The 26,872-nt window shown below is 56.5% G+C and overlaps 11 protein-coding genes across 11 annotated transcripts; 6 read left to right on the top strand and 5 right to left on the bottom strand.

The window, feature by feature from the left end:
* Nucleotides 1-1,484: 1,484 nt before the first annotated feature.
* GGS23DRAFT_10632 (uncharacterized protein) lies at nucleotides 1,485-3,827 on the bottom strand. The gene is made up of 2 exons (XM_051510960.1): nucleotides 3,716-3,827; nucleotides 1,485-3,460 (listed from the first exon to the last, which is right to left on the bottom strand). The coding sequence occupies exon 2, from the start codon at nucleotides 3,452-3,454 to the stop codon at nucleotides 1,616-1,618; it is 1,839 nt and encodes a 612-aa protein (XP_051376796.1). The 5' UTR covers nucleotides 3,455-3,460; nucleotides 3,716-3,827; the 3' UTR covers nucleotides 1,485-1,615.
* Nucleotides 3,828-6,332: 2,505 nt separating this feature from the next.
* GGS23DRAFT_543928 (ferredoxin reductase-like protein) lies at nucleotides 6,333-8,450 on the bottom strand. The gene is made up of 4 exons (XM_051514879.1): nucleotides 7,859-8,450; nucleotides 7,718-7,799; nucleotides 7,121-7,664; nucleotides 6,333-7,062 (listed from the first exon to the last, which is right to left on the bottom strand). The coding sequence occupies exons 1-4, from the start codon at nucleotides 7,998-8,000 to the stop codon at nucleotides 6,913-6,915; spliced, it is 918 nt and encodes a 305-aa protein (XP_051376795.1). The 5' UTR covers nucleotides 8,001-8,450; the 3' UTR covers nucleotides 6,333-6,912.
* A 509-nt stretch (nucleotides 8,451-8,959) lies between these two features.
* GGS23DRAFT_10502 (uncharacterized protein) lies at nucleotides 8,960-10,398 on the top strand. The gene is made up of 4 exons (XM_051510954.1): nucleotides 8,960-9,314; nucleotides 9,372-9,800; nucleotides 9,922-10,112; nucleotides 10,268-10,398. The coding sequence occupies exons 1-3, from the start codon at nucleotides 9,182-9,184 to the stop codon at nucleotides 10,005-10,007; spliced, it is 648 nt and encodes a 215-aa protein (XP_051376794.1). The 5' UTR covers nucleotides 8,960-9,181; the 3' UTR covers nucleotides 10,008-10,112; nucleotides 10,268-10,398.
* On the bottom strand, nucleotides 9,898-10,744 carry GGS23DRAFT_10497 (DUF788-domain-containing protein). Its single transcript, XM_051510953.1, has one exon. The coding sequence runs from the start codon at nucleotides 10,558-10,560 to the stop codon at nucleotides 10,075-10,077; it is 486 nt and encodes a 161-aa protein (XP_051376793.1). The 5' UTR covers nucleotides 10,561-10,744; the 3' UTR covers nucleotides 9,898-10,074.
* A 490-nt stretch (nucleotides 10,745-11,234) lies between these two features.
* Nucleotides 11,235-15,184, top strand: GGS23DRAFT_543906 (TPR-like protein). Its single transcript, XM_051514878.1, has 3 exons — nucleotides 11,235-11,353; nucleotides 11,568-14,366; nucleotides 14,424-15,184. The coding sequence occupies exons 2-3, from the start codon at nucleotides 11,976-11,978 to the stop codon at nucleotides 14,499-14,501; spliced, it is 2,469 nt and encodes an 822-aa protein (XP_051376792.1). The 5' UTR covers nucleotides 11,235-11,353; nucleotides 11,568-11,975; the 3' UTR covers nucleotides 14,502-15,184.
* Nucleotides 15,185-15,433: 249 nt separating this feature from the next.
* GGS23DRAFT_543904 (histone H4.1) lies at nucleotides 15,434-16,742 on the top strand. The gene is made up of 3 exons (XM_051514877.1): nucleotides 15,434-15,778; nucleotides 16,005-16,142; nucleotides 16,207-16,742. The coding sequence occupies exons 1-3, from the start codon at nucleotides 15,769-15,771 to the stop codon at nucleotides 16,368-16,370; spliced, it is 312 nt and encodes a 103-aa protein (XP_051376791.1). The 5' UTR covers nucleotides 15,434-15,768; the 3' UTR covers nucleotides 16,371-16,742.
* Nucleotides 16,743-18,040, bottom strand: GGS23DRAFT_543900 (Sedlin). The gene is made up of 2 exons (XM_051514876.1): nucleotides 17,496-18,040; nucleotides 16,743-17,410 (listed from the first exon to the last, which is right to left on the bottom strand). The coding sequence occupies exons 1-2, from the start codon at nucleotides 17,678-17,680 to the stop codon at nucleotides 17,038-17,040; spliced, it is 558 nt and encodes a 185-aa protein (XP_051376790.1). The 5' UTR covers nucleotides 17,681-18,040; the 3' UTR covers nucleotides 16,743-17,037.
* Nucleotides 18,041-18,115: 75 nt separating this feature from the next.
* Nucleotides 18,116-18,939, top strand: GGS23DRAFT_543899 (mitochondrial 54S ribosomal protein YmL31). The gene is made up of 3 exons (XM_051514875.1): nucleotides 18,116-18,289; nucleotides 18,361-18,590; nucleotides 18,681-18,939. Exons 1-3 carry the CDS (start codon nucleotides 18,240-18,242, stop codon nucleotides 18,731-18,733), a joined length of 333 nt encoding a protein of 110 aa, XP_051376789.1. The 5' UTR covers nucleotides 18,116-18,239; the 3' UTR covers nucleotides 18,734-18,939.
* On the bottom strand, nucleotides 18,940-20,083 carry GGS23DRAFT_543898 (RNA-binding domain-containing protein). Its single transcript, XM_051514874.1, has 3 exons — nucleotides 19,703-20,083; nucleotides 19,499-19,629; nucleotides 18,940-19,441 (listed from the first exon to the last, which is right to left on the bottom strand). Exons 1-3 carry the CDS (start codon nucleotides 19,778-19,780, stop codon nucleotides 19,042-19,044), a joined length of 609 nt encoding a protein of 202 aa, XP_051376788.1. The 5' UTR covers nucleotides 19,781-20,083; the 3' UTR covers nucleotides 18,940-19,041.
* Nucleotides 20,084-20,393: 310 nt separating this feature from the next.
* GGS23DRAFT_10174 (uncharacterized protein) lies at nucleotides 20,394-23,475 on the top strand. The gene is made up of 2 exons (XM_051510941.1): nucleotides 20,394-20,953; nucleotides 21,032-23,475. Exons 1-2 carry the CDS (start codon nucleotides 20,609-20,611, stop codon nucleotides 23,348-23,350), a joined length of 2,664 nt encoding a protein of 887 aa, XP_051376787.1. The 5' UTR covers nucleotides 20,394-20,608; the 3' UTR covers nucleotides 23,351-23,475.
* Nucleotides 23,476-24,858: 1,383 nt separating this feature from the next.
* On the top strand, nucleotides 24,859-26,657 carry GGS23DRAFT_10177 (uncharacterized protein). The gene is made up of 2 exons (XM_051510942.1): nucleotides 24,859-25,098; nucleotides 25,164-26,657. The coding sequence occupies exons 1-2, from the start codon at nucleotides 24,996-24,998 to the stop codon at nucleotides 26,603-26,605; spliced, it is 1,545 nt and encodes a 514-aa protein (XP_051376786.1). The 5' UTR covers nucleotides 24,859-24,995; the 3' UTR covers nucleotides 26,606-26,657.
* The last annotated feature ends 215 nt before the right edge of the window (nucleotides 26,658-26,872 follow it).

Below are 26,872 nucleotides of genomic sequence, written 5' to 3'. Positions count from 1 at the left end.
ACTTCCCGCCAAGAGAGCCCTGGTTCATCTTCCCCTGCCATTGGCCTCCCCCGAGGTTGCCGTTGTCCATTATCGTGTGTTGCCGCTGCGGTCGATTGCATATGGAAAAGACACCGTCTTCCAGAAAAAGGCCGCGTGGAGGGACGGAGGACAGATAGAGGTAGGTAGGTAGGTAGGTATAGATACCTAGGTATAGGTAGGTATTACATACCTACGCACCCCGTCCAAAATCTACGATCCCCTACGCTCGGTAGGGCCGCACGTACATACATACCTACCTACCTACATAAGTAGGTATGCCTATTGCGTAGTATATTTGCGCATCGATGAGAGAAAACAGAGAGAAATGGGGGAGAGAAGAGGAAGACGAGAAGGGAGAGAGAGCGGAGGAGGGGGAATGCACCAGTCACAGCGGTTATGTTTATGCACTGATCATCACGGACCTACTACCTACCTGTACATCGCCATAAAAGGTATTAGGTACCCGATACCGCTGTATGTGACAATCTGCATCTGCTACGCCGTATATACCTACGCACGCTACCCCAGATAACTACATTGGGCATCTCCTTACGTAGTTTGCACGCTCTCTTTACCGATAATGGGTCGGCATGCCCTTCTTGGACGACAAGGGCCGAAGGGGGGACGAGCGGAACGAGGTATGCGGAGCGCCGGAGAGGCTGGCCATGGCTTCTGGTTCGCTGTGTTCGTGGATTGGAAATATACTGCCTTATCACGGGAGCGCCGACCAGGTACGTGGAGCCTATTGCTGTTTATAGCCGACTATTTCGGTAGGTTATGTCAACGCCGGCGGAGTGCATCGCATCTCGTCGCCCATCACCGGTGCTCTCTAATCGACCACATACTCGCCATCCCGAAGCATGGTCCGGCCTTGTCCGAGGCATCGGTGGCCGCTACCCATCCCTCTGACTCGTATCGTCCCAACTCCCCCTATCGCCTCCTAGATGCGAGTAAACAGGGCTGTCCTGTTCCCAAGACAACCCGGCTGTGAGATGGCACACAAACAACCTCGCAAGCAAGCCAGCAAACGCATCAACAAACCCCCTGGCTGCACCTGCGTTGACGCATGCCAAGGAGCAGAATTTGTTGTTGTATGACCTTGTCCGAATGCAAACCAGCCAACCCTACCCTAACTCGCGTCCGCACCCCGGAAACATCTATACTCTGTATAGGAAAATAAGGGTTTATAGAACCGTCGTACATGCGAATCCCTGGTCCATCTCTTCCCCTGCCGCCTTTTGAGAGAGATACCGCGATTTTACTGCGCCGCCGTAAATGGGATCGATGAAGAACATAATTGCCACCCAGAAACGCCTGACCAAATAAATCCATATCCGCCGTCCCCTCAAGCCCGCGCGCCACCTCGATGATGCCCACCGGACGATGAGGAGGTGGTTGGGGAGCGATGCCGAATACGAGACGAGTCGAGGCGATGATCTGGCCCGTATTCGCCGAAAAAACAAAATGCCCCCCTGCCCTCCTCTAACGAGTCTGTGTGAGAAGAAAACCCGACCAAGGACCGGGCCACCTCCGAAGCGATACTTATTATGCCTGGCTGGAGTTAGGCAGCGAGATCTTAGTTGCGCCGGCTTGCCTATTTGCTCTGATGCGTCTCGTCCATGTCCTCCCTCATCAATCGTTCGCTCAGGCTCCGTGGTGTGCCAGTAAAATAAGTCAGCTCGGGCCGGTAGCTGCTCGTTTCGTCGATACCACTTCGCCCATCAACGCTACCGACGAATGTGTAGAAGTCGCCCATCTCGGCGGCTTTTCTATGCAGTTCTGGGTCGCGGACGATGCTGATCGAGAAAGGCTTTCCTCGATACGATCCTGCAGACGGAGCTATTTGACGAGAGGGCGGCGAGGAAGGCGGAGGGGTAGAGGTAGCAGCGGGCCGGGCCTTGGTCACGGGGATCGCGGGGGATGTAGAGTATAGAACCATGCTTTCGGCTGTAGCCGTCGCATCACCCTCGACACCGTCGTTTTCCTCCTCCTCCTCCTCCTCCTCCTCAATGTACTTTCTAGTCTTGTCATCTCCGTCTAATAATATGTCGTGATTGCGGTCAAATTGAAACGTGGTTTCCTCGTCGGACGTGGCCTCGCTGACGAGACCGGACGATTCCGTTGGCGGGCTGCGCCCTTCCTTTGTCGACTCACGAAGTCGAGCCGCGACGGTTGCTTCCGAACTGGGAGCGGTCGGAAGCGGAGGGGAGAACCGCTTCTTGTCCTTGAAGGAGCTCAATGGAGGCATCATGAGTGCGTCAGCGTCCTCAGTTTCTTCAGCGGCTTCGCCTTCTTCGATCTCCTCTACGGCGGGCAAAGGCACGCTGGGTTGAGGTGGGAGGTGCGCATGATTTATACGAGGCGTCGTATTTTCGGAGCCTACGTGATTGGCTGCAAGCCGGGGTCCGTCATTGGATTTTCGTCCATTTAACCCGGCCATGACTAACTCGTCTTCTTCGTCATCGGTTACCTCCAAACTGCCAACCACCTCCCACGTGGACGTGTCCTCGGTTGAGCTTCTCGCCATAGCCTTCAATCGCTCCGTCGAAGTGATCTTCTTTGGCGTCGGCGGAGAGCTGCCTAGTAGACCCGTCTCCTCCTCCGCCGGGATGACAGATACATCGTATGACTCATCTTGCAGCATAGTGGGGTTGCTGGACAGGGGTGACGGAAGATCTGATGCTCGTGGTAAGACTGGGGGTGATGAAGTGGGAAGAACCTCTTCACCTTCCACGTCGAAGCGTACCCGCCTCGGGCTTTGGACCTTGGCAGACGAACTCGAGGATCGGCGAAGGGCGCTCCTCCGTACTTGCGACACACTATCGTCCGACGTGGTCGAAGAGACAGTGTCTTGTCTCACCGGCTCTGGTCTCGGTGGCAACCCGATAGGAACTAGAGCATCAGGCGCGATGTCTTGATTGCTGTTAGGCTCTTTGGCTTCAGGTACAGGGGGTGGCAGGGGAGGTGTGAAACTAGGTCGCTGCACGGCATCAAGCAAGGGGAGATAGCTCGGTGTGAACAGACCATAGAACTCGCACTCTCGATCGTGCGGGCTTCGCGGGCCGTCCTCCAGAGGTGTGTTTCGGTCCCGAGGAGAAGCCGGCGGTGGCGACGAGAGGCGGCCGTGGTCCGGCCACGGATCCCCATCGGATCGGGCAGCATCAGCATCGGTGTCGACATCAGCATCGCCTCGCGCTCGCCAGCCCACGGCACGCGCACGCTCAAGACTAGGGCTCAGCGCCGGGTAATTGTGAAACTGTTCAGCGACGAGTCTCTCGACCTCGGCAGAGACGTGTCCCGGGACATCATGCAGTCGCTGATGCGAATAGCGACAGAACTGCTGGGCCATGCCCCGGCGATACTCGTCGACCTCGCCGTCAAGCTCGGCGAGCTTCTGGAGAAGGTCCGAGACCAGGTGAGTGGTGTCGTCCATGGTGTGCTGACGCGCGCCGGACACCGCAAAATTATTCGTAAGCAGTTGACAGACAGAGAACGGGCATTGTTGGTGTTAGCTAGCACGTAGGGGGGTTTAAGAGTTGGGAATTGGCCTTTGGCTAGCTGTTGTCGAGTGGGCGGACGGTGTAATAGTGTGTAGGTGGAGTGGTTCTAGTCCTCCAGGCCCTTCTCGGTCCCTCTTATCTAGGTAGTCTCGCCCGTGCAGATTGCGAGGCGGGATCGTACTGTAGGTACATACCGTGTTATCACAAGCCCAGGGTAGCTGGCGGCTTAGGTGCGCGCGGAGGGATTCTTTGTTACTGCGATTGCCACCTTGTCTCTCCTCTCACGACCATTACCATTGTTCCTCCTCCTCCGTGTCTTCTGCGAGGGCGGACAGCGGGCAGGGAGGGGAGGAAGGGGGGGGATCAGAGCCGCACGTGTCGACGCGCAAGAGTCAGGACCAAAGCAGGAGGATTAGCGGAATCGATGATCTGCTTCGGGAGTGCAAGAGGGCGAGTTGCGAAAGGGTGTCTGTGGAAGGGTGTGGAGAAATGGGTGGGTGTGGGGAGGCCAGAGGTGGGATTGGTCTCCGGCGACCTGGGAAGACCCGGTCAAGGAGATTCGGGGGACCTGGAAGATTCCGTGCACACATGTGACATTGTGCCCGTGGGTCTGGCTCATCCCGCACGCAGCATTTTAGGAAGAGGGCCACGGTCACGGGACGCATTCATTTTTTTTTTCCCTGCCTCCTCTCTCCTCTCTTCCCCTGTATGAGAGGTAGGTAGCTTAGAGGCACCCCAAGTGTGCCTAAGGCTGGTTGCATACTTACCTACATACCTACTCAATACCTCTAACCTAACCGAAGGTCCCGTTCTACAGGCGTTGCTATGCGTTAGTAAGGCTGTCTGGGTGCCTCTGTCAGGGCATGCTGTACCTACCGTGTATGTCCGTTCGATGTCCTACAAACGTACCACGCGCGTACCGCATGTTCGACGGCACGTCGGGTTCCCCAGTCCAGCCGAGCAGGACAGCCGTTAGGCACCCACGTAGGCGTAGGCACCCGCGTAGGCGTAGGTAACCTTTTAGTACCTACCTGTTCAGCCGTGGCTCGATGCTCGGATGACAGGTTCGAGCACGTACGTATGTGCCTACACCGTAGACATGTCATACTACTTTGCGTGGCTAAGGCACGTACCTACCATATTACGTCTAATGGCAATCATACCGGCGCTTCCACCGTTTCCGTGGGGAACCGAGCCTAGAGATAGATACCTAGGTAAGGTAGAGAGAGGTTAGGAGGCATGCAGATGGCGGCCGTGGAATGCAGCCGACTTACAAGTGCTTTAGGTACCTACCTAGGTGGGCAAGATACGGCAGGTACTTCAGCAGTACGTTACGCGGGCAAAGCACCTTATCCGAGCCTCATCTGTGTACGCATAACCGAATGTGCGATGTGCGCACGCCGGCCACGCACTTGCAGCTGTGGCACCCGGATTCGGTACGAAGCTGAGATGGAATGAAACCCTCAGATACCCTTATTGCACCCAATGATAATCTAGCACTTTGGTGTATTCCCACCTACTTAGGCAGCTCTTAGGGGTAGGTACCTAACGTACGAGAAGATGAACGCTGAGGTACCGGATGATTAGCCGAAGCCTTACCTTGGTACCGGGCTCGGTAGGTGCCTAAGGCCTACCTAAGGCCTACCGATGTCTTTACAAACCGTCCAGTTCTTCGATCCGGGCCTATTTAACGATGCCCGTTTTATGCCGTCGTCGCCATTCTCGTGAACGGGGCCCCTACCTGGCCACTGTTCTGAACCTCCTCTACCCAACTCCGAGTTGGGTAATTCACGAGCAGCATACTACGTAGGTAGTACCTACGTAGGAAACATGGAGGTCACGTACCTGGCTAGAGCCGCCTAAGGCCGTCACCAATTAGACAAGCCCAAATCGCCCCCCGAGTGGCCAGCAGGCCACCGGTATCACCACACGCCCTCTATGTACCTATCCCTGGGCAATACCACAGTTCCTATTCATCTGCATACCTACGTACCATAGGCCGGTACCCTGCGAGAGAGCAAGGTTGAATACACTATGCCGCTGTCATGGACATGTCGAGCCCGGCCGCCGCGCATCCGAGATCGGCAGAGGTCGCCCCGGCCGGTGGTGATAAACCGGCACCCGGCCACTCGTCAGGGCGAGTAAGGAACTTCTGCTTCTTTCACTTTACGAGCAAGCCTCGCCGCCTACACTGTGTAGACTCTAGGAGCCGTATACGGAAATATTGCCGCCTGCCTACACCCAGGCGCACCGGCTGCAGATGAGTGACAGGAGTAGGCTGGGAGCACTAATGACAGGGTGGCCACCCCTCCGCCGCCAACAAACGCAATTGCGCCCGCGCTCTCGGTCTCGTGAAGTATTACCGGGATCGCGCTATCGGACTCGACGGAATCCGGCGGGATAATACCGCCTCCTCCCCGCCTGGTAGATGCATACCGACCTATATAACCACCTAATATTAATATGCCGACTGCCTCTGCAGGCACGCAGGTGCATGTAATATATGCCATACCTGGTGGCTTGAACTCACCGCTGTTTTCAGTCTCGTCTTCTGTCGGCCCTACGTCATATTCATCAATAGTTGGGAGTCTAGGTAGATGTTAGCTTCTTCTTCCCCTCAAGTACCTACATCGATATAGCTGTGATGAGGCAGGGTGACGATTCCTCAGGTAGCCAGAGGGCGCGGTGTGGTGAATGTGGGCCATCAAAACCGTTCTCTGGCCGCTCGCCAAGTGAGGCCTCTCGAGACCTGTATCTTTTTTTTTTGAAAAAAAAAAAAAAAGAAGTTACAACGTAATATACACATACAAATTAAGGCGTTTCGTCGATCAATTCTGCGAAGCCTTACACTTCAGGTAATGCTATAAATATAGTTTTACACGTGGAATGTTGCACCGTGCTTTTTGGTATGACCGTGTGGTGGATGCGTCAATCAGCTTGTTTCTCAGAAGATCCCAAGTGCGACCCGCGACTAGACTGTGGTTGGATCTGTTGCTCTAAGCAATTGAGGACCGGCGCAAAGTAGTTCCCGGAGGTTGCGTAGTTACCATTCATGATGGTGGCATACTATAAGTTCAGCCCTAAGGCGCTTGTGAATTTAGGGGTGAGTAAGGTTGTCTTTATTTCAAGCCTATATCGGGTGGGCCTAGGGCCGCGAACCGTGGGCGAGATGTTGGGTTTACATCATGCTAGTTTCCATCGTTGAGCCGCCATTGATCCTAGGCGCGAGCATTTCACAACTCTAGTTACGTAGAAAGGCAGCCGCGAATTTCAAGCTCCGGACGGGAAACTCTTCAGCCCCCGCTGTCTGTAGATGCCGGATAGATTCTGGCCGTGGAGTTTGTTGGAAAGCTCCCGCCATTCGTAGATAAATCCCACCTCGGCGGGCATTTCAGAATGCAAACACTTGATCCTCGAGCTTGCTCACAGGCTTCGCCTTCTTAAAGCCAAGGGCCTCTGTCGACTTCTTGAGCCCACTGATCATCGGTGGCGGGCCGCAAAGCAGTATCTTGACGTCGTCGGCGGGCTTGGGTAGCCATTTCTAATTATGGGAGTTTAGCGGTCGAGCCTGAGGTGTGGTTATAAGAATAGGGGCTTACAGTGATCATGTCCGGTGTGACGTATCCGACACCGCCAGTCCATCCCTCCGGAGGCTTGTCGAGAACGTAATGGACTCTGAAGCCGGCGTCTTGCAGGGCCAATGCATCGAGATCTTCTTTAAGAAGAATGTCTTGCGACGTGACATTGGCGAAGATTAAGTCGACCTCGGTTTTGTCGCCAGCAGCTCGTCCTCGGATGATGGCTCTGACAACCTGAAGCATGGGGGTGATACCGGTACCACCAGCAATCATTCCGAAATGGCGGACCATATTCGGGGTATAGACGAAAGCGCCCTTCGGTCCCCGGACCCGGATCGTCTGGCCGACGGAGAGGGATGCCATGTGCTTAGAGATGTTTCCGGTCGGGTAGGACTTGATGAGAAGATCGAAGTAGCCGGGTTGGTGGTCGCCGGAGATAGGCGTATAGGATCGCACGATCTCCTTGCTAGAGCCGTCGGGCTGCGGAAGCGTAGCGCCGATCGAGATGTGCTGGCCGATAGGCAACCCGAGAATAGACGTAGGGGTGGGCAGGGAGAATCGGTAACTGCAGAAGGTTAACAGGGCGATTTGGGAATATCTCGCAACAGGGCAACGGACATGGCTACATTATGAGAAATGATCGTCTTCTCCTTGAGCTCAAATTCTTGGAAGGCATCGGGCTTCAGGACCTTCTTCGGCACTGTTAGGGCAAAGTTAGACCAGTTTCTTCTTTGGGCTTCGGGGACAGGCCAGACGCACGCCAGCGGAAGTACTTGAGGGCTCCCAATACGATCGCAATAAGCGCAGCAGCGGGCGTCCATTCCTTCTTTACAATGAAGGTTCCGAGCAGGAGCAGACCGGCCGGGATATAGATCCCGTCAAAATATCGTCGCGACGACATAGGCGGCGGGGGTGAGGGTGGTGACTTTCAACGTGGCCTTCCCGTCCCTACTGCGCTGCGCTATCGGCTGGAAATATAGGTGACACCTAAGTTGCTGCGGCTGGGCGATGGCATGCTAGGAGAGGGGGAGGGGGAGGGAAAGCGAAAATCTGGTAGGCTGACAGCTTCAAATACCGCGGCGGGACGGGGAGGACAAGTTTCCATTATGTTGTTCTCAATCCGCTTTGCGCTGAGGCCAGCAGGGGGTGGCACCATGAAAGCGCCATCGCCCGCAACTCGGCAGGCGGAGGGAACCGGCAGTTCGGTTAGAATTCTCTTCGGCAGGAGAATTTCCCCGTAGCGGCAGACCTGGCGCCTACCTGTACCTCTTAGGCAGATACATCCAGGTACCTCTGAGATATGCTTGCTATAGAGGTAGGTAGGTACCTATAGATCAGGAGGTTATTTAAGGGAGGATAGGTTCGATTCCTGACAGCGCTACTTGGCAGTCTTCGTTATTTAGCTCATCTCTCCTAGGGTCCTTACCGATCCTATGGGAAGACGTTAGGTACCCGCCTACAATTAGGGAGGTGCCCATTAACAGGTACCAAGCCTGAGCTAGGAGCCCGCACGTGGAGAGGGGTACGTCCATGCCTACGGCCGTCCCCAGCGAGTTCATGTACCTACCGAATGTATTAGATAGAGGCATTAGCCCGCCTAAACCGATACGTAAGTGCGCACGTGTATGAGTAGACATCCGTCCTTACATTCCGTGGGTACCTACCTTAGGTAACTTAGGGTAGGTAGTACGTGTAGAGGCAACCTGCATGGACCTCTCAATGAGGGTACCTTACCTAAACGTACCCGCCTAGTGGAAGAGCGGTCGTATCGTAGGTAGGTACCCATCCCTTAGAGATATGGATCTTACGTGGTGCGTGGCATGAGAGCAGTGTACCTGCCTTAGGTGTTCAAGGCCGATTTTAGGAGAGGGACTGACAGGAACAAACGTCGCAACTCTTCGTAACCGTACACTGCATGCGACGTCTCCTCCTACGACCTGTACGCCTCCCTTTCCGATACGTCCTGCAGCAACGACAAGCTCCCCTCCCCCCTCTTCGCACGTTGTCCTCGCTGCTCGATACCATCGCGATCCGCATCGCGGCATCGAGTCACATTCCGGCTTAGAGGGTTCGAGCATCGGGATGAGCACTGCCGTGCCCGAGCCCATCTCCGAGGAGACGCCTTTCCCTCTGACCGACGTAGATAGATGGGTGCTGTCACTGACTGATGAGGAGTACCAATATCACGATTGGGAGGAAATGAAAACGATTGTCGGTAAGCAACCCATGTTCATCTGCTTGTCCGCATCAGCTGGCTCAGACACGTCGCCAGGCAAGAATGACCTTTCCGTCCTCAAGCGAAAGCCTTCTGATCTGCGCCGATACATGAAATGGACGGCCGAGACGAAGGCGGAATATGGCTCCATGGCCAACTACCTCATCAAACATCGACTTCCCAAGGCCTGGGGCTCTCCTCCTTTCACGCCGGCGTCGCCCGTTCCCTTCCGCGACCCTTCTGACTACCGAGTCTTGATCAACGACTGGCCGTACGGATTAACCCCGAATTTGACCCACATAGTTGTCTGGTCGAGAACGGCTATCGAAACAGACACAGAGACCGGCGACGTGACCCCCCAATCTCGTCAGCTCATTGCCAGTTTTGTCAAGAGGTTCTTCGCTGATAGGCTAGGCCCGGACGGCAGCGAGAGAGTCCTGTGGTTTAAAAATTGGGTTGCATTGCAAAGTGTCAGAGCCTTGGAACGTATGTATATTTGCTTATCGAACACGACGCTGGCTCCCTTTCTTCATCGTAAACACCGTCGTCGGTGATCTCCTCCTCCGGTGTTGCGCGGGAGGGCTAGCTGCTAACGTATATGCTGTAGACATCCACGTTGTCGTCAAGGATGCCGATAAGGGTGTCCTGGAGGAATGGACGGAGGAGCTTGACTGTCATAAATTGTCGAGATAGGGCTTGGCGTGGACTCGACCTCGCAAGCCGAGGACACTTGACGTAGAGATTATCGCATGGCAGGTCTCTAGGCTGCTCGTCGTTGTTTCCTGTTGCCCGTGACTGGTGCGTCGTTGACCGGCTGCTGTCCTTGCATAGCTGCCATCCCGCGTGCTCCACTCAAAAGACCGTAGGCTTTAAAGGTTCCGTATGCGGGAATTACACCCCAGAGGAGCCATCCCCAGTTTCCAAAGAGCATAACTGATAGCAAGGAGGCCCAGGTGACCCAGATGACGTCGAACATGTACTCGGTAAACCCGGGGGCTGCCAGGTCTTCGCCGGCGGTCCGCATGGCCTTGGTCGATGGATCGTATCGCGGCCGCCCGGTCGACTCTAAGACGAACTCGCAGATGAAGGCGGGCACGGAAAGAATGACATAGAGCAGGACAGAACGCCTCCCGATCAGGAAATGGAACAGCACAAAGAGCGAATTGGCGATGAGGGTGCCGGCGTGGAGATTGGCGAGAGCGGACGTGTTGGCCTTTGCTCTGTCCTTGCGGGCTTTTTGCGCCATGGTCGAGTGCGATTCTGACAGCGGTGGTTGTTGACGCTTGCTCCGATAGCGTATACCTCCGATAGCGTATACGATGAGGATGCAGATGGGCGGAATGAGGCAAGGCGCTGGAGGGGTGTTGTGTGTGTCTCAAGGTTCTGTATGGGCAAGTACAATCTCAGCCAGGCGCGACCAGCGGTACCTCCTAAGGTACGGTAGTCCGTATATACGGGGGTACCAAAGGTACCCGATGCGGGAGGTCGAGGCAGATGTGGCGGAGACAGGTTCGGTACGCGTCCCAGAAGGGGAGCAAGTCGGTGACGAAGCGCTCCAAACCTTAAATGTCAAGGCTAAATGTGGCTTGTCTTGCCTTATATAGGTACCTAGGTACTAATAGGCTGGACGAGGGAATGGGCAGAGGGAGGGAGCGGTACCTGCCTCTAAAGTATCTACGAGGCTATAGGCGGCCTGGAAATGGTTGAGCCGTCCGCGTGCCGGCACCGGTGTACCCGGGCGGGTACTTCTGCTAGAGGTACACGCGTCTCTCGGTTGTGGCGATTGGGTGAGCTGGCAGCCAAGCCAAACCTGGGGCTGATAGGTTAGGTAATCAAGAGGTAGGTATCTAGGTACCTACCTGTAGGTCTTTATAACGACTTGCCCCGTTAGCGCCCTGGTCGTTGCTCTGCCAGGTTGCCTACTGGTTTCCTGTGAACCAATCACGCCGTCCAGCCTCTTCTATCCACCACAACATACCAAAACCGCGAGCGAGGTTTGGACTACACAGCATGGTGGGAAAAGGCTCCATGCACACTGGGTAACTTCACTGTTTTCTCCCTCCCGCTACGATACCCCCATTCTTGTTCCCATTCCAATTTCATGGTATCGCCGGGGCACGCGGCTGCTGGGCAGGGAGCTGGGTAGCCTGTCAGGCAAATCTCGTCGTCGTCGTCTCGTCACTCTCCCCCTCGTATTCCTTCCACATCCGTCCCCGTGGCGATGGGCTGTTGATGCCAAAATTCCTATCCAAGTTTTTCTTCGCTTCCGATCCAGACTCACGACCGACGGAAATGCCCTTCTGCGACAATCGCAGTCAAGCCAACGACGCACTTTCCCACTTGCCCCAATCTTCGGTTCTATAAACACGATTCCTCCGCCTCCTAGTGCCTAGGGTTTAAGCCCGCGACAATCCCGATACCCTCGATATACGATCTGAATACTCCCGCCTCGCGAGCACGCCGCTCTCTGCCGTAAACGAGTTCTAGTGCGAGTGCGTCTGGTACCTTTCTATTGCTACGATTCGGGCTCTGGGTTGGATCTGAGAAGTCGAGCTGCTCCGTTAGCTTAAGGCAACCGTCACATGGCCACCCGCGAATAGCCTCAACCGTAGACGATATAGGCACCTATCAATACGCCACTCACAGCCCGCCCGCCTCGAAATGGGGCTCCCTAACTCGGCCGTCGCCGGCCAACTGCGACAGCTGGTTCACTACCATCTCGATAACATATCTTATAGCAACGCTCTCTTTTTCGCTGAACGATTAGCTGCGCAGGATCCTCGCTCTACCGAATCTCCATACCTTCTCGCTCTTTGTCATTTTCGGCTCGGTGACTACCAATCGGCTTACGAAATCAGTAAAGCTGTCGGATACCGTGGGAGCAATGTTTCCTGCTCATACATTTTTGCACAAACATGCCTCGTTCTCGAGCGGTATAAGGACGGCATCATGGTGCTGGAGAAGTCCAGAGCGTTATGGCCCCGCAAGTCCAATCTAGGGAAGCATTGTGCAACTAATAGAGCGCAGCATCCGGATACGGCTAGCATGGCTTGCTTGCTCGGAAAGCTCTACAGGGCTTACGATGACAAGAAGAAGGCAATCGTCAACTTTGAAGAGTCTCTAAAGCTGAACCCGTTTATGTGGGATGCGTTTACGGCCTTATGCGACATGGGCGTTAATGTGAGGACAAGCAATATCTTTAAACTTAACGAAACATTTCTAGAGAGCCTGAACACCGACCAACCTATTGGTATCCTATCGGAACAAAAGGACAACGCTGTCACCAATCCGACGGAGCTGCAGTTCAGGAAGGCCAGCGGCCGTCCCGCCATCTTTGATACTATAGACCCTTTCGACCCTCAAAGATCAGTGGCCGCGAGCGGGCCACAGCCCGGCGCCAATTACCTGTCGGGTTCTGGTGTGAATGACTTCATGTCCAAAGTCAACGCAGCTCGGCCGAGGATGACGGCTGCTGCGGAGCTGGGACCCGAGGTTGTGGAGACGCCAACAGCTGCCTACAGCGACTCGACAGTTCCTCGAGTCAACTGTCCACCAGAGCCTCCCCAGGCACCAACTAGAAAAACAAGGCATGCCCAGCCTATCGAAGCCGGTCTTGCGGATATACCCCCTAAGGCGGGCTACCGAATTGGCGCTAAGAGAACCCTGAAATTGCAAGACAAGCCCCAGGAGGACCTCCTGTCGGAATCCAACCCGGCCCTTCTAAAACCTTCCGCCTCGGCCGTGACTGGCATCGAGAGGAAGAGGACCGTATCCGGCCACCTTGTCCACCCGAGGCAGCATCCTGAAGAGCCCGGAGCCCCGCAAAGGAGGAGTGCGAGAATAAACATGTTTAGGAGTGCCAATGCGAAGGCTAATTCCGGCGCGCCGACCGTTGGCGCCTCCCGAGAGCTGAAAAAGACGAGACCCACCGCCTCCAGGATCGTTCGGCCAAATTCGAGCGGCTCCAATGTCGGCAGAGCCGTTAGCGGCAACAGGAAGCCGCTGGAGGAGAACGGGATGGACGTGGACCAGGCAGAGGCGCCGCGAGTCAAGGAAGCCTACCCTCAGCCTCCGATCGCGAAACCCGCGGAGTCCGAGTCCGTAAGGGTCGAGGAGACGTCGAAATATCTTCTGGAATTATTGAAGAAGTTCGGCTCCGGCTACTTCGCGCTATCGCAGTATCGATGTGCCGAAGCTTTGGACTCGTACGCCTCGCTGCCACGGACGCATCAAGAAACGCCGTGGGTGCTCTCGCAAGTGGGCCGGGCGTATTACGAGCAGGCGGCATATGCGGAGGCGGAAAAGTACTATAGGAGGTTGCGCATCCTTGCTCGCACTCGACTCGAAGATATGGAAGTGTACTCGACCATCTTGTGGTTTCTCAAGAGGGAGACGGACCTGTCTTTCCTCGCGCACGAGCTCGTCGACCTGTCATGGCACTCTCCTCAGGCGTGGTGCGCGCTAGGCAACGCCTGGTCGCTCGCACGAGACCACGAGCAGGCGCTGCGCTGCTTCAAGCGAGCCACCCAGCTGAACCCCAAATTTGCTTACGCGTTCACCCTGCAGGGCCACGAGCACGTCTCGAATGAGGAGTACGAGAAGGCCCTCACGGCCTACCGGCAGGCCATCTCAGCCGACCGTCGGCATTACAACGCGTATTACGGCATCGGTCGGGTTTACGAAAAGCTCGGCAACTACGACAAGGCGTACATACACTTCCACTCGGCATCGGTCATTAACCCCAGCAACGCGGTCTTGATCTGCTGTATCGGGAACGTGCTGGAGAAGCAACGGCAGATCGTGCAGGCTCTCCAGTTCTTCACCAAGGCTACCGAGCTCGCGCCCCGTGCGGCCCAGACGCGTTACAAGAAAGCCAGGGCCTTGCTCGCTCTCAACCAACTAGACGAAGCTCAGAGAGAGCTCGAAATACTAAAAACCCTCGCGCCCGAAGAAGCCACAGTGCACTTCCTCCTCGGGAAGCTGTATAAGAGCTTGAACGACAAAGGGTCCGCCGTACGGCATTTCACTATAGCGCTTAATCTTGACCCCAAGGTTTGTCTGATGGACCGCCCTACCCCGCGGGGCCGTGGTGCTAACTCGATTTGCTAGGCGAGCCAGCAGATTAAAGAAGCCATCGAGAGCCTCGAAGACGACGACGACGGCTTTGACGATTCTATGATGGCATGATGTAAAACACGAAACCACCCCCCTTGTATTTTCTGGGCGGAATTGCTTCTGCCGTCACGGCACGAGCTTGTACGTGGCGGCTTTCTCGCGGTCTCGAGCACGGGGGAGGGTCTGGCAAGGCATATGCATCGGCGTTCGGAAGGGGATGGAAGGGCCCATCGGGTTCGCCACTATTAGGAAAATCAGTGGTTTTGTGTATAAGTACGGCAGGGGTTTGCATGGTGACAAAAGTGTACAGTAAGGGCGACGGGCCGCATCACGATCCACTTGGGAGGCTCTGCATAATACGGGGAATTCACGAGCATTCAATCATGGTTTGGGCACGCCGTCTCCGCGTCTACGTATCCTGCTGTATCGCACGGGCAGGACGGTGCAACCCGGCACGGGTTTGACCTTGACAGCCCTAACCGCTACGCGCACGCTCACTCGGAGCAGGCGATTCACGCGGACCAGGGACCGGAATTGGGTACCTAGCTAGTCTAGGCGTGTAGCAGCGCATTCGGAATTCCATAGCGACGGGAAGTGCTACGTACTCTTCGTGGCGTATTCGTATAGAGGTAGACACGGTATAGACAACGCGTCTCCTCACTCCGGATAGAGGGGAGGAGTATCGTGATTGGTTTAGTGGGATGGATGGCGTTTGTCCATGAGTATTGTGTCAGGCGGCACGTGCCTGGGCAGATATACCTACCAGATATGTGTCCCGGATATTGCGTGGTGTCCAATCCATCCTCGCACCGAACCGGGGCATTGGTATGCTATATAGTCAGAAGTCCGGAGCTGTTATGCAACTGTACGGTAAGACGCATATTCGCGGAGGCGCCTTGGGAGCAGCCGGCGCACGGACCAAGGCGCCACCAGTGGACCCGATCCGACAGGGGAAAAAGCCGAGAAAGCGCGCCAGACAGGGAATTGGCGAGCATGAAAATAAGACAGAAACTCGGTGCCGCAAAGGAGGGCGGAAATCAGACGGTAGCAACCAGGGTACATTGGCATTTCATATTTTTATTATTTAAATGCTTCTACATATAGGGCACTCACCCAATACGGCCTAGCACCTTTCCGTAAATCGAATCAGTAACACCGCTCTCCCATCCACATAAAAGCCTGCACCCTCTCGTCCGCCCTCCAGCCTTCACTCTCCCCTGTTTCCTAATTTATCCATCATCAACACACGCCTCTCTTCCCGCAGCACAACCCACTTTCATCAACATCCGTCCCCATCCATCACCAGTCTAAAACAAACTACCTCTCAATCTCAGCCAACATGACTGGACGTAAGTACATCTTCATATTCCGTCTTCCACTGTCGCTGTCGCACTAGGCTGTAATGCCGCGGACGCATTCAGCCGAGGGCCTTAGTGGCTCGGGTCCGGTCCGATGGGAGATCGCGGCGCCGGTCCGGTATCTTTAACTCGTGCCGGCTTCAGCACACGGTCTCGCCCATCTACTTGTCTTACCGTTGTCCCGGTCCTATGCCTTATACTGACGTGTCCCCTCTAGGCGGCAAGGGCGGCAAGGGTCTCGGCAAGGGTGGTGCCAAGCGCCACCGCAAGATTCTTCGTGACAACATCCAAGGCATCACCAAGCCGGCTATCCGACGTCTCGCTCGTCGTGGTGGCGTCAAGCGTATCTCTGCCAGTAAGTAGCACTCACCTGCGCCGCTAGTATGGCGTAACACCGGGTCCTAATGGCTATTCTCCAGTGATCTACGAGGAGACCCGAGGTGTCCTCAAGTCATTCCTCGAGGGCGTCATCCGTGATGCCGTCACCTACACCGAGCATGCTAAGCGCAAGACCGTGACTTCGCTTGACGTCGTCTACGCCCTAAAGCGACAGGGCCGCACCCTGTACGGTTTCGGTGGTTAATCGTGTCCACGGCTATTTGCTGTCCTGTCGGCTTGGCTGTCTACATTTGCTGCTATGTGCCACGTCCGACTCGCAACGGAATTCCACTGTGCTATGAGCCTCGATTATTGGGTATGGCGGATGTGTGATTCCAGGCTTGATTGCGGGCAGCACCGAGTAAAGGACTACGATGGGAGTTCTGGAGGGAGAGAGGGATGGTTGTGACATTACGGACAGGCATGATACACATTTTCAGACATTGGCGTTGGTGGTTTACGATACGGATGGTCTTCACAATGGTCTTTGAAGAGGGCTATCGGCATTGCGTGGCCTAGCCCGACGAATTACGGCATGCAGAATCAATAAATACATGTGCATTGTCAAGCAGGACGTGGTGACTAATTGGTGCTTGTAAACTCGTAAATCGACTGATTTGATCGGAATTGCGTTATCGGAGTGCAATATCGAGTGACGCGTGACAATGGTAGAAAAACAGGCAATCTAGTGACGGTAGCTCCATAACGCCTAGCTAATGGTATATCGTTCCCGACAGGCTTGAGCGAATCCTGCCTTCCAGCCCTCCACGCCAAACTATGTGGTGGGTATAACTACAACGTATTAGGATACGTACGGCCACCATCCCACGCGAACCTCCCCCGCCCTCTCTCGCACGCTGCTGCCGCGGCCATCATAGATACTTCCTGCCGGCGGCGGCGACGCGCTGGCGGAAGACGGGGCTGCGGACCTCGGCGCCGGCGCGGTAGAAGGGGCTCATGACGGCCTTGACCCAGCTCTCGTAGACCTCGAGCATGAAGTTGCGGACGGCCTCCTCGGCCTGGGGGCTGGTGGGGTTGTTGGCGATGGAGGTGGACGAGGACGAGGCCGAGGAGGAGGAGGCGGCGCGGGCGCCCGAGGCGGTGCCGGCGGCGTTGCCCGACGCGGAGGCGGAGGCGGAGGCGCCGCCGGTGAGCGGCTGGTGCAGGAGCAGGAACTTGACGTTGCCACCCGTCACGAAGCACGACACGAAGTTGTTGAAGAACTTGTCGACGCACTTGAGGTACCTGGTTGGGGGAGGGGGGGGAGGTTATTTAGGGAGGAGGAGGGAGGGGGGGGACGCTAGGCGCGCGGAGGCGCGCGGCAACTCACATCTGGCTGGTCCCCCACTGGACCTCCTCGACGATGTCGAGGCTGCTGTGGACGATGAACTGGTTCATGTGGCGCGCCTGGTCGGTGAAGCGCGCCTGGCCGTCGCCGCCCTGCTTCGACGTGCCGAACTCATGCTCGAAGAGCGGGTTGTCCTGCGTGCCGACGATGGCGAAGTAGTATGACATCGTTACCCGCCGCTACCTCTCTCCCTTCTCTTCCTATTGCTCTCTCTCTCCTCCCTCGCTCTTGTCTGTCTCTTTGGTTTTGTTTTGCGGGTCGGGGGGGGGGGTCTCGTTTATCTATCGAGTAGTGGAGATTGTGGGAAGATGGCTCTTCTCGGCGGGTTGGAGACGTCGCGAATCGGGGACTACAGTAGCGACGCTGCTGGACGAACGGGTGAATAGACAGGTGCTTGTTAGATAGGCCAGGCTGGTATAGTGACGATCGCAGAGGGCTATAGGCCAGGGATAATCTACTAGGAGGGATGCAGCGAAGAGAAAGAATTGGTAGACACTTGTAGTTATGGGGAACATGGGTAAATGTGGGTACATGTAGGTATCATCTATCTTCACCAAGCGCCGCGGCGGCGCTGCAAGAGGCCGATCGGCTGGTGGCCCGAGCTCGTCAACGCTCCATCCCTTTCCGCCCGCCACATTTTTCCCACACGCCCGCGATTTGGCCCCGTCCTCGCTACTCTGAATCCGAGAACACCCCCAACTGTCGGAACGCAGCACCTCGCCCACCATGTTCGGCGCCTTCAGGCCGACGAGCCCGCTACTCGGAGGTCTGCTATGGTACGCGCACCCTACCCCGCCCTCTTCCGCTGCGCTTGCGCTAGGCCCTTCTCACCCACCCGCCTCTGTAGGAAGATCCCCTGGCGCCTCTCTCGATTCCAGAAGGCCCGCCACCGTCACCGGCTCCGCGCGGTCGACGCAGTGGTGGCCACCGTCGAGAGCGCGTTGGCGAAGCAGGGCGAGACTATCAAGGCCCTCGAGGTGTGGAGGGCGACGATGCCCACCGAGGCCGAGATGCTACCTAAGGACAAGTACACCATGTTCGACCGGAAAGCGAAGAGGTATAGGAAGGGTGTGCATAGTATGTCTCCCCTATTAGTGCCCCCCCCCCTTCTCACCCCGATAGGTAGCGGTAGCTGGATCGGCTAAGAGGCTAATCGCGAGGAACCAGAGCTGCCCAAGTGGACGAGAGTATCGCAGAGAATCAACCCCCCCGGTTATTAAGCACTCGGCGCTGGAGTGGATATCACGAAGGATTCGCGATTCGCGCATCATCGAGGATGGATTCTCGACGTTACAACCCGAGTTCGTCACGGGCAGAGCCCAAACGCTGTGTACTATTGTACTTGGATCAGAGAAACATTACGAGCTTCCTCCCCGTATAAATACACCGCAATAACAGACGCCAAACACTTGACTACGGGACAAATGTCAAATTATGTCTGGAACTGAGCACCTAAGAACTATCTTATCTACCTAAGTTGACTCCTGTCTAGGTCGTGCCCATGACCCGCCTCTCTCCCGCGATGCTTTTATCTCAGTCGTCCGTAATCCTCCTCGTCGTATTGATCGTTCTCGCGATCCCGCAGGTTCTCGCGCTCCCTCTCTGCCTGGATGGCCCTCCCCAAGCCTCCCCTGCCCTCGTCGTAGTCGTCGCGATATTCGTCCCGCACCTGGCCGCCCGACTTGCCTCGGCCATATTGGCGGCCCTCCTCAAAACCCGGGTCGAGGTCGGTGCGGATGACGCGCTCGTCGAGTTTCGTACCTCCGATGTACTTCATGCAGTCGAGGGCGTCCTGGTGGGTGTAGTACTCGACAAAACAGAACCCGCACGGAGTCTTGGTGAATCTGTCTAGCCCCATGACGAGGCGCTTGATCTCGCCGCACTTGGAGAAGAGCCCATATACTTGCTCTTCGGTCGTGTAGAAGGAACTTCCCGACAGCCGCGTTAGTATACACGGAGGGAGGATATAGGGAGGGTGGCCCTACAGGTTTCCGACGTAGAGGGTCGTAGCATTGCTCAGGGGGTCCTCCGCCGGCTCTTTAGGCGCAGGGATGGCGGTATCGGTCTCGCCTTCTTTGTTTTCGCGGTTGTTGTTGTCGGGCCGCTTCCGCTTGTTCTACACCGCAAACGAACATTAGTTAGCAAGCAACTCGCGGAGGTCTACAGGCAACCAGAGACGGCAAGCTTACTCGACTGTGATAGTATGCGCTGGGGCGGTCCAGCCGGTCAACGGTGGACCGAAAAGGAGGAGGAGGGGCGGAGGTCATCTCGTCTGTCGTGCCAATGATAGAGTGTCGAACGCACCAATTGCTTGCGTACAACACTAGAAGGTCTAAAAGGGCGGATTGCAAGAGAAGTCGATATCGATACAACAAGGCAAGGTCCGGGAACAAGAAAGGAAAGGCTGGCAGGGTTGCCAGTGGATGGGATCAGGGAAGGCTGAGAGGGCCGGGCCCATATTTTACCGCGAAGTGTCGGGATTTGATTGGCCGTTGCTAGCCTGGCAAAGTAAACTTCGCCGGAGCTTTTCGTGAGCTTGGATGCGCGTTTCCAAACGCGCTTACTGATTAGGTATGGTGTACACGCTGGTGCCGCTGCCAGAGCTGGACAACCCAGACTACGGCGAAAGTACCCGGTACCTGGCCTAACATCGTGCCAGTACATGTACCTAGCCTCCCGACACAGATCGGTATCTCTTAGGTACCTAGGTACTACATTAGGCACGCCCCTGAGGCCTAGGAGGTACCTAAGGTAGGCTACCCTTAGCTTCGGTGGTGCCTAGCAGGAGGTACTTACCGCAAATAGCTTGGGCAGGGCGACCAAAACAACAGAAATCCAACCTGCCCACCTCACCGTCACCTGGCATCTCGGACTGGGCTACACCCATCTTTTTTGATTCCTTCTGTCGCCAGTCTAAGCAGTCTTAGCCCACGCCCAACTCGATACCCTCGACGGCGCAAAGCCACCAAGGTTGTGTCCAGCGAGGCCAGGTCGTCAGACTCTCCTCGCAGGGAGCGATGCAATTCTGCTGAACCGTTCGACGCCGCTTCCGCACCTCGAGCACACACACCGCCCCGTCGAATCAAGGACGCAAGATGCCCAAGATAAAAAGCTACACGCCTGCCTGGCTGCTGCCGCCTTCGCCCGGCCATGATCTCTTCTCCCCCGACCAGGCCGACGCCCACAATGGCTTTCCCCACGCCTTCAAAACCACCCCGCAGTCGGGTCCTCGCCGCACCATCGCCCGCCGTGGAACCGAAGTCTTCATCGCTGTCGGCAAGGAGATTAGGTGGGTCGACCTTGTATACATAAAGGAGCGCTGGGAAGAGAAGGCGGCCGAACGTCGCGGCAGCGTCCGCGTCAAGCGGGAGGGCTCCGTAGCCTCTGAGGAAGAGCTGGAGAGAGCGTCTATAGAGGACGGTTGTGCGGAAGGCTTCCGTGTGAGCCACCTCCCCCCTCCCCCCCTTTTTCTTACGTCTGCCTACCGGAGGCCGGTCGCTGATAATGAACAACTGTAGACGATTAAAACCTCTGTCGGCAGTGACATTCAGCAGCTCGTCATATCGCCTTATGCTAATTTCATGGCGGTCGTGACCACCCATACGATTCGCGTCCTCCTCTTGCCCGACTCGTCCCATCTCACCGCGCCCTGCCTCGATGCCATCAAGCCGAAATCCTGGACCTTGGGCCCGACAACCCATGTCATGGACCGCTCGCCCATCGCCTCGGCCCTATGGCACCCGCTCGGGGTAAATGGCTCCGCACTGGTTACGGTTACGAAAGATGCCGTCGTAAGGGTCTGGGAGCTTTCCCAGAAGGATCGCTGGTCGTTCGACACCCCTTCTCTCACCATAGATTTACAGAAGCTCGCCGATGGAACGTCCCTAGACCAGAACTTCGCCGCCGCCTCTGACGTTACGAACAAGGGCTTCTCTCCTGATTCTTTTGAGATGGATGTTGCGTCAGCATGCTTCGCTGGCAGAGGCTCCGGAGGTTGGTCCCCGATGACGCTTTGGATTGCTATGCGAGAGGGGGATGTGTACGCCTTGTGTCCCTTGCTACCCACCCAGTGGGCCCCGCCCCCGACGCTCATTCCCTCCCTTTCCATCTCGATCGTCGGAAATCTGGCGGCTATCGAAGACGATCCGAACGTCTCCGATCAGGTGAAGCTTCTGGCACAGCAACAGCTAGACTGGATGTCGGATCTTGACAATCAGGAACCCAGAGTTATCGACGGCCCTCCCGGAGAACCGCCGACGGAGATATTCACGCGCCCTACGAGACCTGGCGTGGTCCCCCGATTACAGGGACCTTTTGACCTAGAGATGAGTCCGGAGAGCGAGGACGACCTCGACTCCGAGCTTACGGACATCTTCGCCATCGGGCAGAAGCTCGACGCCGACGAGTTGATGATGGGTGAAGAGGACGAGCTTGATATGGAAGACATCGAAGGAGAGGGCCTCTCTCTTTCTATAATCTGCCTGCTCTCGTCGAGTGGTCAGCTACGAGTGTGCCTGGACCTGGACGGTGTTCAGGCCCAGTGGCTTCCTCCGCGAAACAAGTCCAAGGCTATGGGGCGCCTGAACGAGTCGCCATCCTTACTGACCTTCCAGAGCATGGATACGTTGAACTCTATAGAAGCCACCGAGCACGGTTGGCCCATGTTCAGTCCCGACGTTACCTCACGATACTCATTCTACATCACGCATTCCTCCAGCATCACGTATATTTCCCTATCGCCCTGGGTCTTCCGCCTGGAGAGCGAGTTGCAGGGTGATTTGCAGGCTGGGTCCGACTTTAGAATCGACCTGCTCGTCAACGGACAGACCTCGACGAGGGAACGTCTTTACACCAGTCCGACCCAGAGTGATACGCATCTCCCTCTCGCAGCGTCAGTCGCGATACGCGATCCTGACCTAGGCTATTTCCTGTTGTCGGCAACTTTCTTTGAGCCGATAGCCTTGCTCTTCGACACGCCGGACGATGTTCTGTCCCCTCTCCGATCCGCCTCGCCCACCTTCGAGGAGGCGGAGGTGAAGCCCCTAGACTTCTACGAGCCGCGCCCCGTCTTCCAACCTTCGCACGCTTTCGACGGGAGCTCGGCACTGCCAAACCTGCTCAACAACCTCCGCACTAGCCGTCACAAGACGATAGTCAACCAGGAAGTTCGACTTTCGCCCCTCACCTTGCAGCTATTCACCGAGGCGCACAAGATCCTCAGCGATGAGACGTATGGCCTCGGCGTGGCGGCTGCTGAGGTCTTCCGACGATGTATCAAGCTGCAAGAGGAACTCAAGCAGCAGATCACTAAGGCCAACGAGGTCAAGGCCAGAGTCGAGGCTATAACCGGGGAGGACCAGGAAGATGGTGGCGAGCCCGAATCGAGCAATGCTGCTATAGAAAGACGGCTGCGGAGCGTGCGGGACAAGGGTGAGGTTCTCAGCCAACGCTTGGAGAAGATGCGAAGGCTAGTCGGCAAGGCAACTAGCCGTGAGCTGAGTGACAAGGAGAAGGCCTGGGTTAACGAAGTCCACGCCCTAGATGTCAATCTTTTCGAGCCCGCCGCGGCTACGGACGGGTCGAACCGGCTCAAGCAGACCCGGCGGCGGTACGAAGAGGTGATGCGGCTCAGAGACGAACTCGTGGAGGAAGTGGAGCAGCTGGATGCGACGGCAGGCGACGGAGAAGAAAGCCTGGGAAGCTCGACGAGCGACTTGCGTATACCGTCGGAACTCCGGAGAGCGAAGATTAACCAGGTCAGGGGCCTTCTCGAACGTGAGACAGCTCTGGTGGACGCAGTGAGGGCACGACTCGAGCGCCTGTCAGCTGCCGGGTAGGCTAGAGTGCGACAAATAGGTGTGGCGCTAGACATGCAGCTCATCGAGGGATGAACCCCGTCGGAGAATGTAGGTATAACTGTAATACTACTTGTCTAATGCGCCATCCAGCTTATAGAAACGGGGCGATTCGATCGAGTTATTGGTGACAGGTCTGACGACGCCCAGGCACAGTCAGCATTATCGTTGTCGTGGCGGGCCCTCGGCGAATCTTACCGTTACTTGCTGTGACGTCTCGAAGCGGTATCGTCAGATGCCCAATGAGGCCAAGGTAAAGGGGGAGCCAGAGTCTCGACGCCGATCTCCTGTCCTGTTTTTCTTATCGTTCCACCGCCGGCGGGGGGGCAAATCTCGGCACGTCACCTCCAATGATAGAAGTCCAGAGCACCAGTCGATATGCAGCCTTGCAACACCCAACCTAGACCCAAGCTCCCCCCGAGGTGACGAGACATCCAACAGCTGAAGGGTGAGGTTTGACGGGTCCCAGCCAGCCCTTGCGCTGTGTGATGTGAGGGAAGGCCCTAGACCGGCGAGAGAAGAAGGAAGCAGGAGAGACGACGACCTTGAGAAGAGAGGGGACTGGCTGCGTCCTGCCACCATCGCGAGCACCGGCCCCCTCGGTTTCACACTATATAAGACTCAGGGGCCTCCTCACCTTCGAAGACATCACGTCTCACGTCCCCCGACGGTTCCATTACACGCACTAGATGCGTTGCAGTGGCTTCCGTCTTTTTTTTTTTCTTTTTCGTCCCCTCGTCTTCGCGAGTGGCATCCGTAAACGGCCGTTGCATATCCCAACAATCCAGAGCCACTCAGCCGTGGCCTGCTCGCCCTGTTTTTCATTGGCCATGGAGACTTCACAGTACGAAGTCGGTGTTTTATTTTATTACGCTCGTTGCAACTTAACACCCGGCCCGAAGGATCTCAATAAACAACGTCCCCGTAGCCTCCCACCATGCGGTGACCCGGCATGACAACAATCGCCGTCCTCAGGTGCGGCCGAGCCATACCTTGTGGCGAAAACTGTGCCCAATTCCCTCCCCCCCCCGCCCCCCCAGGGAACCCTCTCAATGGAAGGTCGGGATCTACGCCTGGTGCTTGCATCTAACGATGCACCTCTCCTTGGGTATGAACTCACAACTGGAGCCTGTAGCTGTCGGCAGACGAGGTGGTGTGCCTCGTGCTACCTCGCTCAGCGTGGCCTGGATATATTCGCTAGTGCCCAAACCCGCTTCGAAGACGGGAAGACCACGGCTCCCTTATCACCAGCCGTCGAGGTGCCGCAGCCATTGACGTATCAGCGAAACAAGTGTTTCACCAGCGCCTCGAGGAGGCTCCCGTACCTCGCGGTCAGTCCGTCAGTCGGTTAGCCAGTCGGTCGGTCAGCCAGTCATCGCGTTGCTGTCTGCACGCCCCAGACCCAGGTTCATTTCCTCGACGCCAGCCAGGACAAGGACGGACAGTCCCTCCATTTATCCAGTCCGCCTCACTTTCGTAACCCTAGCCTCTCCAGGCATGGCGATGATATGCAGGGCCTCGTGCAGGATTCTACCCGCCTCGGACACATGTATATAATACCTGTCGTCCGGTATCTCGGTGTCTGAATTTCTAAGCACTTGGAAGATTATCGCTCATTCCCTGATCAATGCTCGTATATCTCACCGAACAGCCTCACTCCGCCTTCCATCATTATCGGCCAGAGAACACCATGGATACACCCTTGGGCGAGTACAGGAGCCAGATAATAGGTCGGTCATCAACGGCTTGTCTCCGTAGTCCTCTCCGTCCTACGTTCACTAACTAGGTCGTATAGACAACTGCGAGTTCATGATATCCAAGGATGACTTCGTCTCGGTAATCACCAAGAAAAACGCTATAGGCTACTTTAAGGCGTATGCGGTACGATCCAGCGAAGACTCGCGTGAAGCACTTCTCTCCTCAGGTCCCAAGGAGACTATCCGCGCTGCCCTCGCATCGCTACTTGACGAGTCATGCCAGGCAGCCAACTACTATATCTGCACCAACGGATTTTCCTACCCCCCAGACCTCCAGAATAATAAGTGCAAGAATAACAGGATCAATAAGAATGACGACGACGACGACGACGACGACGACTTGTCGGTCGTCTCCGGCCATTCCATGTCCTCGACCGCGGCTCTATCTTGGGGCGATTCGGACGACGAGGTGGTGAAGATGCCAGCCCCATCGACGAGCAATGAGAAGAGCAAAGACAGCATCAAACATCGTGGAAAACTATACGCCATGATGCTTAGCAGCGGCGAAGACGACGAACAGCAGAGGCGTCCCGTATCACTACCGCCCCATGCTAAACTCTTGAGTCCATTGCGATCTCCTTCGACCGCGAATACTACGTATCGTGCTCCGCCGCCGCCGCCGCCGCCACCGCCGGGGTCAGTGGCCTGGGCCAACCGGCCGCCAACCCCGCCCACTGTGCGTGGTATACCCGTGTCAATACCCCAATCTCAACCCGGCTCGTACCGCCCTCGACACTCACCGCCTTCTACACAGACAGGCCCGCCCCCGCCCCTACCAGCGCCGGTCTTCTCGGCAACATACATAGCGCCAACAGCTCCCCCAGCTCCTGGCCCTGCCCCTATACGTGCCGAGTCTATCTCTCACGGCGTACCCTCGTCCTCTCCTCAGGACAAGGCCGCGTCTGCCGCGTCTACCACCCCTAACGGCAGTAATAATAACGGTCGTGTGCACACGACCCCCAGCTTTCCGTACTATTACCAAAATCCGCCGCGCCTGAACCTGAACCAGAACCAGCAGCACCAGCCTTCTGCTGTGACTGGCGCCAACTCCACCGCTCGTATGTACGACGTACGGCTGGCAATCCGGTGGGTCGGTCGCGGCGAGCAGCGGGTCCTGGAGAGCAGCCGAGCCAGTGTGAGGGCGCTGCAGGAGATGGGATTGGCGTATGTGCGGACGCACGCGGACGCCTTCAAGGACACGAGCGTTAAGAATAGCAGCAGCCCCGACGGCAGCATCAGCCACCGTAACCACCAGGGCCACAACAACGTTCACGGGTCAGCGTTGCGCGCACGCCTCCGCCAGGCCTTCTTCGGCGTCGAAGCGTACGACATGACCACGTACCGCGGTGACGACCTGACCAAGTTGTTCAACGTGCTGAGCGCGAGCGGCATCCCCCTCTTCGAGATCGAGGTCGAGACGGTGGCTCCGCCGCGGCCGGCACCGCCAGCCCCAGCGATGCCGACGCAAGCAATGGTGTAAGACTTGGGCTCCGGAAGATTCGGGACCGGGACAAAAGGGCCGCTGGGCAGACATACACAGGATACACAATAAACAAGACGGGGCTAAGGAGGCACATCTGATTTCTATTTTACGCTTATTTCTTTGCCGCGCTGTTCCTCTTCCTTCCTTCCTTGCTCTCCCCCGTTTCTTACGCCTCGCCCAACTTGCGAGCTGACGGACAGACGTTCATTTTTTTGTACTCTTAGCCTCGGGCAAGTCTCAGCACTGTTCCGGGCGGCCGATGCC

The sequence above is a fragment of the Durotheca rogersii genome (assembly GCF_024521655.1).
Source record: "Durotheca rogersii strain YMJ 92031201 chromosome Unknown GGS23scaffold_1, whole genome shotgun sequence".
In the NCBI taxonomy this organism is placed as follows: Eukaryota; Fungi; Ascomycota; class Sordariomycetes; order Xylariales; family Xylariaceae; genus Durotheca; species Durotheca rogersii.
This window is presented reverse-complemented; position numbering and strand designations above follow the sequence as displayed.